The 9,873-nt window shown below is 43.0% G+C and overlaps 1 protein-coding gene across 1 annotated transcript; it reads left to right on the top strand.

Moving 5' to 3' along the window:
* LOC109840770 (scarecrow-like protein 8) lies at positions 8,775-9,587 on the top strand. Its single transcript, XM_020409530.1, has one exon. The coding sequence runs from the start codon at positions 8,775-8,777 to the stop codon at positions 9,585-9,587; it is 813 nt and encodes a 270-aa protein (XP_020265119.1).

Below are 9,873 nucleotides of genomic sequence, written 5' to 3'. Positions count from 1 at the left end.
GGCAGTTAATGGACACGTGTTACAGACAGTTTACAAGGTGGTTTTAACGCATTTCAATACTGTCTCGCGTATGGCGAAGACAGTAAACACGTACGTAAAAGATTGTCTCGCTGCGAGACAGCAAAGACTGTCTCGCTGCGAGACAGTAAACACTGCCTCGCTTGCGAGACAGTTCATATCTGTATTAATTTTCCAAAACAGTATGAGATCAATTCTTGTGATTTTTTGGAGTGATCTTCTCTATGTTTGGATATCTATTAGCATTTTTTGACGCCTACAGATACCCCCTCCAAAGTATTCCAGACGCATTCTTTTATAGAAGAGTCTGAGATATTTTGGATAAGATAGATTTTACTTACGATCCTTTCAATGCTTGGTTGAGTAGATCGTGTAGAAGAATCTGTAAAATGACTCCAGCTCTTGATCTCTTCATCCATTAGTCCATTCAGTTCTTTGTAGAATAGCTAATGCTTCTCCGGTACTGTGTTTATCGCTTGACCGTTGTTGAGATCTTGAATCGAGACTGGTATTTCCAGATTGATGCTTGTATGTCCCTTGAGAGTTCGTCAGGTTATCCTTAAGAATATTCAGATTAATATTCTCCAGAAACTGCCTGTCGAGTGTAGGAAAACAGTTTAAACTCGTGTACCTATTAGAGTATTCTGGTCTCTTTTTTGTTGGTAGAGGTGAACCCGATGATGGAGAGGAAGAATTTTATATTCTATCTCCTGGTCTCTTTTTTGTTGGTAGAGATAAACCCAAAAATCAAAGATGAAGAATTTTATATTCTATCTCCTGGTCTCTTGTTTGTTGGTAGAGATGAACCCGAAATCGGAGAGGAAGAATTTTATATTCTATCTCCTGGTCTCTTGTTTGTAGGTAGAGATGAACCCGAAAGATATTCCTCAAACTTGGTTTGGTCGAACTCGTATTCGATCGTGGATTCAACTGGAATCTTGATCGGCTGCGACACGACGGTCTCGGCAGCGAGACCGTTGGCTCCCACTGTGGTCGCCAGTCTGTTTGCGTCAAAAGTTGACTTTGTTATGAAATTCATCATATATTCGGTCGATTATAATAAATTCGAAAGAAATAGTCTTTTTATAAGACTTCTTTTACACAACAAAATAAAAATTACAACTTTTTAGAAACAAACGCAGGATCGTTGTTTGGATCGCTGCTTGCGTGGGATCTTTGCCTGTGCCGGGAGCGCTTTAACTCGTGGACCACCAAATCACAGATTCTGATTGAATTGTGAGGGGTTAAGTGATTCTTCCTTCGTTTATCGAAGTAGGAATTTGAAGTGAAGATCTTATCAAAGTAAGACGATCACTCTTCTTAAGATCAAGTCAAAGCTCGAATCTCAAGGAATTGCCAGAAGCTCAGGAACTCTGCTATCTTATCGAAGTAAGATAGTCGTTCTTCTTGAGATCAAGTCAAAGCTCAAATCTCAAGGGGTATTTATAGCCTCCATGAACAGTTATGCTCACGAGACAGCATTTGCTGTCTCTGCTGCTGAGACAGTGTTTGCTATCTCGGCGGCCGAGACAGAGTTTACTGTCTCGGGTTCCGAGATAGTAAACAATGTCTCGGAAAACCCAACTGCATAGTGGTTTCTTCAGTAACTGCCTTCCCACTGTAGGCAATAAAAATTGCCTTTAATCCTTATCAGAGAAGTTCAGAACAAAACTGCTAAAAAAACTCGCCCGAAATAGCAGAAAAAGGGGAAAATACGGATATCTCCCAAACCGTAAGGAATTTGGCGAAACGGAGGAAGCGAACCAAAGCCTTTGGCTAGGTTCGGATGGCTCCATCTCGTCGAGATAGGCGATTTTCATATATAATTCGTCCAATTCCGACTTACGGTTTGAAAGTTACGGCCTATTCTTCGACTCATGCTATAGAGCTCGCCTAACGGCTTGAAGATCGCCTGCAGACCCAGGTTCGTTTGCAGTCCCCAGCTTCGCCTGCAGTCTCAAATCCGCCTGCAGACCCCAAGTCTGTCTGCGCACCTGAGCTCGCCTGCAGACCCAGTTCGCCTGCAAGCTCGCCTGCAGACCCAAGTCTGCCTGCTCGCCTGCGGTCCCAGCGGCACAGTACTCCAAGACCGTCAAGTGGCCGCTCACAGTATGAATGACTAGACAGGTGTCAAGTCGACCTGAACATTCATAAATGCAGCTCACCTCGGCTGTCTGAGTCAAGAGCCGGATCCGCCAGCACCCGGCGAGCTGTCCAAGCCTACTCGAGTACCAGGAACCCGTTTTCCCACCTCTCTCGGCCTGAAGAGAGAAGACACGGTACTCCGGGCCCGTCGAATGACTGCTCACGGTACGAATGATCGGACAGATGCCAGGTCAACCTACGCGTTCGTAAATGCAGCTTACCTCACTTGTCCAAGCAGAAGGGAGGGCCACCGGCGCTCAGTGAGTTGGCCACATCCACTCGAGTATCTGACAGCCGCTGTCACGCCACTCCTATGTAGCGTGATGCAGAGCACAGCTCTTCGAATGACCATTGACGGTACGAATGAACAGCAGGACGTCTCCGAACAACGTGTGGTCACATCCCATAATTCAAGGAGCAGTCAAGCTGTCTCCCTCACATGGTCAAATCCCATGAATCAAGGGATGGCCCATGTCATCCCCTGCCTACTAAAACCCATCTTCAGCCAGCATGAAAAAGGGGGTTGGCTGTTGCATATTCGGCCGGCTAATCTCCCAAAGGTTGAACCTGGACCTTTGCCAAAGGCTCCCTCATTTGAGGACTGAAGCTCCGGCAGCAACTTCGATCGGATCGTCCAAGGGAAGCAGACTCGGCACGGGCACCGAGCGAGGCGTCCTATCGCCACCGAGGAACCCACGTTAAACAAGGAGGGCCTTCCCTCCGCTTCTGTTGTAAACATTTGATTTATTAGTTTGTAATAAGCCTTCTTATCAATACAAACGAAGTTCCCTGTTTTCAGGAGATCAAAATTTACTACATACACCCACGTTTTAAACTCTGTTATTTTGATAGTTATCCACGTGATTCTCGTCCACGATGTTTTTCACGTCCTTGGCAGTTAATGGACACGTGTACGGCAGTTATCAAGGTGGTTTTTGACCAATTCAACACTGTCTCGCTGGCAAGACAGTAAACACTGTCTCACTACGAGACAGTAAACACTGTCTCGCCGGCGAGACAGTAAAAGACTATCTAACACTGTCTCGCTGCGAGACAGTAAACACTGTCTCGCTGGCGAGACAGTAAAAGACTGTCTCGCTGCGAGACAGTAAAGACTGTCTCGCTTGCGAGACAGTAAAGACTGTCTCGCTGGCGAGACAGTTCATATCTGTATTCTTTTGATTTTTTGATGATCTCCTCTTGAGCTGTATTTGGATATCTATTAGCATTTTTTGACGCCTACACACTACAGTAATTCCGACCCACGCTATAGTGCCGACCCGCGCTACAGTAATCCGACCCGCGCTGTTTTGATCCTCGGACGTGTTTTCGACGGTTTTGAGCGGTTTTCTCGGGATTTATCTGTTACAGGGGTTCCCAACTGATCTGATATCATCCCTAAACGTGGTTAATCAGTTATTAACTGAAGATAAGGAGGAATCATTCATTCTTATCCAAAAAACCCCAACCGAAGCCTATAAATATGAGCTCGGGGGCTCATTTCAATGGCGGATTAATTATCAAGACGAGGAGGTGCTGCCGAGTTGGAGAGCAAAGGAGCACGAATTTCAGCAAGGGTTAGCGAGATCCCGGTGAATCCCGGCATAAAGAAGAAGTAATTCGAAGGATCTGAAGCTCGTTCCCGTTCGTTCCTCGAGATTAGGCTTGGTCTTAATCTCAAGAAGAGCTACTGATTTCGCTTGGTCGATTTCAGCGCTTTAAGCAAATACCTCCTTGGTGATGTAGGAGCTCTGTCGAATTTTTAGCAACCGGGTCTGATCAAAGGTGGTCCACGGATAAACCCCGGTACAGGCGAAGACACCCACGCAAGTAGGAGACGATAAACGGATCTTGCGTTTATTTTCAAGAGAATTGTATCTTTTATTTTCATTGTGTAAAGGTCTTATAAAAAGACCGATCTTTTTAAACTTATTGTAACGATCAAAGTTGTAATGAGTTATACAATAAAAAAATAATTTTCTACGAAAACAAATATTGTTGAAGACTGTGTAGATCACAAGTTCAGTGGGAGTAAGTATATTTTTCTGGTTCTGTATGTCGATGACATATTGCTTGTCACTAATGATATAGGCATGTTGCACGAAACTAAGAGATTTCTTTCAAAGAATTTTAAGATGAAAGATCTTGGGGACGCCTCTTTTATATTAGGAATCCAGATACATCGAGATCGTTCTCACGGTATACTTAGATTATCACAAAAGAGCTATATCGATAAAGTACTCTAAAGATTTGGCATGCAAGATTACAGACCAGATGACACCCCTGTTACTAAATATGACAAGATTAGTCTCAATCAGTGCCTAAAGGTAACCTCAAAATTCAGGAAATACAGAAGATTCCTTATGCTTCGGCTGTAGGAAGACTAATATATGCTCAGGTGTGTACGCGTCCGGATATTGCGTACATTGTTGGTATGTTAGGCAGGTACTTAAGCAACCTTGGTATGGTTAGCAGTCAAAAGGGTTATGAGGTATCTTCAGAAAATAATAGATTATATGCTCTCATACAGGAAAAAATCATAACAGTTAGAGGTCATTGGGTACCCTGATTCTGATATTACTAGATGCTAAGATAGCAGAAAGTCCACATCATGCTACATTTATATGTTAGCAGGAGGAGCTATATCATGAAAAGTGTTAAACAGACATTTGTAGCTTCCTCCACTATGACAACATAGTTTATAGCTTGCTATGAGGCATTCAATCAGGGAATATAGCTGTGAAATTTTGTCACTAGACTGCGTATTTTAAAAATATTGAAAGACCACTTAAGCTATTTTGTGATAATAAATCAGCAGGTGATGTATTCCAATAACAACAGGAGCTCAACTAAGTCAAAACATATTGACATTAAGTTTCTAGTTGTAAAAGAAAGGATATAGAGTAGACAAATATCCATAGAGCATATTGGGATAAACTCCATGCTAGTTGATCCTCTTACTAAAGGATTACCACCCAAGGTCTTTCATGAGCACAATGCTCATATGGGTGTGGTAGTTTGAGGATATCATGATTCAGTGGGGGTTTGTAATTTGTGGTGCTTTATGTTGATTATATTGTCTGATCAGAATAAAGTATTCAGTTAAGACACTCTGTTATATTATGTTGAGGTTGGCCTCACTAAAGTTTAAGGTAGGACCAGTTAAAAATAGACATGTATTGATCGCATTGCATGTAATTTTCATGCTGCACATCCATGATTGATCTATGTCGTTTGATTGTATTGGTATATGTGACTATTGATGGGTTTAGTTACAATAAATGTGACGAATGCCGTTTTGATCCTATATTGATATACTCAATGGACGAGATTTTTTGTAAATACCCTTATCTATGATAGCAAATTTTTGAGCTCATAAAGTTATACACACTTTAAGAAAACATATGGTGCCCAAGTGAAAGATTGTTGGATTTAAATCTAATTAAATCTATTTGTGAGCACATATGTTATATCAGTGTGTGTTGCTATCTTTACAGTTGACCTGTATAAAGTGATCAATCAGGTAATTGGGCCAATTGGGTATTTAAATATGTCATGGGCTAATTGTGCAGATATCATATTACAATTCTAATTTAATGAGGGGCTAAATTAGAAAACTGCAAATCTATGTAAAGAGGTTATGGTCCATAATCTTAGGGTTGAGTTCTCATTCTCTTATCCTCATCTAAAGAGAATTCTCAAGAGAGAACCCTCAAGATTAGAAGATCAAAATCTAAGATTAAGATCCGTGCAACCCAAATGGATTCAGGTATGTTTTCGCTCTTGTGTTCAATCTCTATGAATTAATCACGATTAAAGTCCAACGTATAGGTATGAGGCAGATCGATCGCTAAATGAAATCAACTGTGCAGAGTGACGGTTGCGAGATCTACTATCCGAAGCGGGAGGTACCAGAACCTCACAGTTTCTGCTAAACTACGCAAGACCAAATTAAGGTTTGTAGAACCCTAGAGGGAGAGATGAATGAGGTCAAAGAATACTTAAGCTTCAACTCTTTCCGGTGATAAGAGAGATTCCGTGATAAGGAGTATTTCATAGACAAGGATTTGTCTCGATTGAAGACTTTGAGGAAAGCAGGTGTGAGAACGAGCATCGAAAGAACAGAAGTAAAATCTGGGAATTGATGTCTTAAGAATTGTCAACATGAGGAGAAAGAAAGAAAGAAAGGAAAAAAAAAATTCACGAGACACATGAATGCATGAAGCGTAGGGTGGTTCAGCCTTCAATTCAGATAGGCCCCCACTTACGTAGAGCTAGATCTTTACCCGCGTCCTCTGATAAAGAACTTCCTCCAGAACCTCCCGCTGAAGTGCACGCAGCGACCTTCGCACCCGAGGCGGGATTTTCACTCCATCCACACCTGACAGCCCCAGGCGCATCAATCCCTTCACACCCGACAAGATAAAACTTGCGTCGGTAATGATGGGGCGTTTTCTTTAGAAACAACACTCTTTTGACTCGATGTACTTTCATCGCTCAACGTAACAGGAAGCCAAATTAAGATTTTAACCATGGGGCCCTAATTGTTTGTACGACAATCATTAAGTCAGAACAAGGTAATGGAACGAATTGAGGCATGGATACCCTTGATCAATTTTTAAGTAGCTTCGGAGGAGTAGATTTTTTTTTTTTTTTTTTTTTTTTTGTTTTTTTGGTGGGTTAATTTCCTTGCGGGGTTGTCGTGAAGACAACAAAGGAAAAAAAATAATTTAGGCTCCGTTTGTATACAATGATGTTTTACTTGTTTTCATGGTGTTTTTGCCGATAATAAAACCCCATTCGTTTGGAAACCATGGTGTTTTTTGAGCTAAGTCATCTTCAAACAAAAAACACAACACTTATTTCAAAATACATTTCAGGTGTTTTAAGTTTGGTGTTTTGGTTTTGTGTTTGAGGAGATGTTAATATAATATCTAACATAATATATTAAATGTAATTAATATGTAGTTATAATCAACATACTTATTATATTATAATATACTATATTATAGTTAATCTAATATATTAGTAATATTTATTAAATAATATAAATATATAATAATGAAAATATCTTATATAATAATATAATAATGTAAAAATAATACATTCATAATATAATAATAAATATTTATATCATAAATTATTAAAGTATTATTAATAAACTCTAACATATTAGAAACTATAATATATTATATAATATTAAAATATTTGTAATATATGAATTTATTAATAATATAGTAGTAATAACATAATATTAGCATTATTAATAATATTATATCATATTAATAATAGTATAATATTATAATAATAATAGTATAATATTATTATAATAATAAAATAATAATTTTTAAAAATATTATTGTTGCTGTTCGATATCACACAGCCAATGAGAGCTATCCTTTGATGGATGCAGCTTAGATCTTCGCATTTATGACGAAGGGTGAGAGGATGAGAGATGGGGTCGCTTCCTACTTTGACTTTGTGCCTGGTTCTTAGAGCTCGGGACGGACGAATGACCTGCACACGCAAGAATCATAAGAGGACGGGGCTTGTTTCCCCCATGGTACCTTCGACGATCAAATCAGTTGGTGAACTTGGGTGGGATGAAGGAAGAACAGTGTGTTCTTCTTTCTGTGTGGTATGTGCTTTATGGGGGTTTTTTAGATTGCGAAAAAACGAACCTCCTTTTATTGCGAATAGTGTCTGCATTTATAGAGGATGCCAAGGGCAGATTAGTTACTTCATGAGTGTGCGGTAGACGGTGGTGAGGGGTGAGCTGGAGGTTGACTCACCATTTGCTCTATACGTATCGGTTTGTGAGTTACGAGAGGTCACTTCGATGATATAGGGAACCAGCAGTCGACGAGGCTTGTCGGTGAGCGACGGGAGGTCACTTCAGCGATATGGGGAACCAGCAGCCGACGAGGCTTGTCGGTGAGCGACGGGAGGTCACTTCAGCGATATGTGGAGGATTTCCCTCATTTTCTTTTGACGAGATCTGGAGGGCGAGGGTAGTTAGGGTTTTTCCTGTTTCCCCTTTTTCGCCTTGAGGACGGAGGGGTAGGGGGAAGGGAGCGACTGGGGCAAGTTGAGGGGGAAGGGCGGGGTTATATAGCGAGGGAGTGGGGTTTGGAAATGGACGGCTGGGATTTAGCGTGGGGAACGGTAGGGAGAGAGACGGTAGGATGCGGAGGGAATTTGAATTTCGAATTTTGAATTTTGGGGGGTTATTACAGCTGGATATTAGTAACGGACGGATAGGGAGCAGGAGGATGGATGGTCAAAGCAGCGAGCGGTTTTAGCTGGAAAAGTGACTAAAATAGGCTTTTGGCCGGATTATAAAATTTGGTGCTCCTAAAATATAATTTTATTTAATTTTTATTTAAAGGGCAAAATTGTAATTTTCGATCAATATTTCTTACCCCCGGACGAGACCCGTGTCTTCAACCTCCGCTTCCTGCTCTCCGAATCCTCCAGCCTCATCAAAGCAACTGCTTCTAGAAACCGCGACGGCGATCTCGGAGAGCAACCTCGAGGTCGCCGCCGCGAATCTCGCCGCCCTAAAACGCGCGGGGAACCCCCGCGGCGACCCAGACCAAAGGCTGGCCTTAATGATGATCTCCGCTCTAATCGCGCGCATAAACTCGCCGCCGTCGGCGACCCTAACCCCGCCGGCTTCAGAGCTCTGCAGTCTAGAACACCAAACAGCGATCCAGATGCTCTACGACGCTTCCCCCATCTTCAAACTCGGCCACGTGGCGGCCAACTTCGCGATCCTCGACGCGGCAAGAGATCACCCGAAGATCCACATCGTCGACTTTGATCTGAGCCAAGGAGTCCAGTACGCTTCGTTGATTAACGCCGTCTCCGAGAGATCCCGTCACCGCTCGCTCACGCTGCTAGTGAACATAACTGCCGTTTGCGACCCAACTATGCCGTACAATACTCCGAGCACGGTCAACAACCTGAAGATCATCGGCGACAAGATCGTCACGCTGGCAAGCCGGTTCGGAGTCCCGGTCCGGTTCAGCGTTTTGAACCGGAGGGCGTCGGAGCTCGAGCGGGCGTCGCTCGGGTGCGAGGCCGGCGAGTGCTTGGCGGTGTATCTGTCGTTCGCTCTGTCGAGGATCGCCGACGAGAGCGCTTCCCCGGCGAACCCGCGGGACCAATTGCTCCGGCGAGTGAAGTCTCTCGGACCCGACATTGTCAAGCTCGTCGAGCAGGAGATGAACGCCAACACCGCGCCGTTCGCGACCCGGTTCGGTGAAGCCTGCGGTCACTACGGCTCGGTCCTCGATTCGCTCGACGCGACGATGAGCCGGGACGATCGGGGCCGGTTCAGGATCGAGCGTGCGCTCGGTCGAAAGGCTAGCAACTCTGAGAAGGGACACACCTTTGTCTTGAAGGCAAGCTGCAGTGGCTAAGCCAGATGGTCCTGCTCCGATGATAATGGGTCCAGGAACCCAAAATTGCTTCGGAGTTGATTCCACATATCCAGCAAGTGGCTCATTAAGATTGAATTCTAGAGCTGCGCACGGGTTTTCGTTTGTAGATTAGTTGGCTATAGAGGAGTAAGCAACTGATGACTTGGAATCAAGGAATATTGTAGGAATTGCAAGTGGGTTTCAGATTCTGAGGCTAAAATTCTATTGAAAACTGTGGTGGCTTCAGTTGTGATTGCAGGAAATAAAGGCGGCATGAGGAAGACGG

Source organism: Asparagus officinalis, chromosome 1 (genome assembly GCF_001876935.1).
Source record: "Asparagus officinalis chromosome 1, Aspof.V1, whole genome shotgun sequence".
Taxonomy (NCBI): Eukaryota; Viridiplantae; Streptophyta; class Magnoliopsida; order Asparagales; family Asparagaceae; genus Asparagus; species Asparagus officinalis.
The sequence above is the reverse complement of the archived record's forward strand: the minus strand, read 5'-3'. Positions and strand labels throughout refer to the sequence as shown.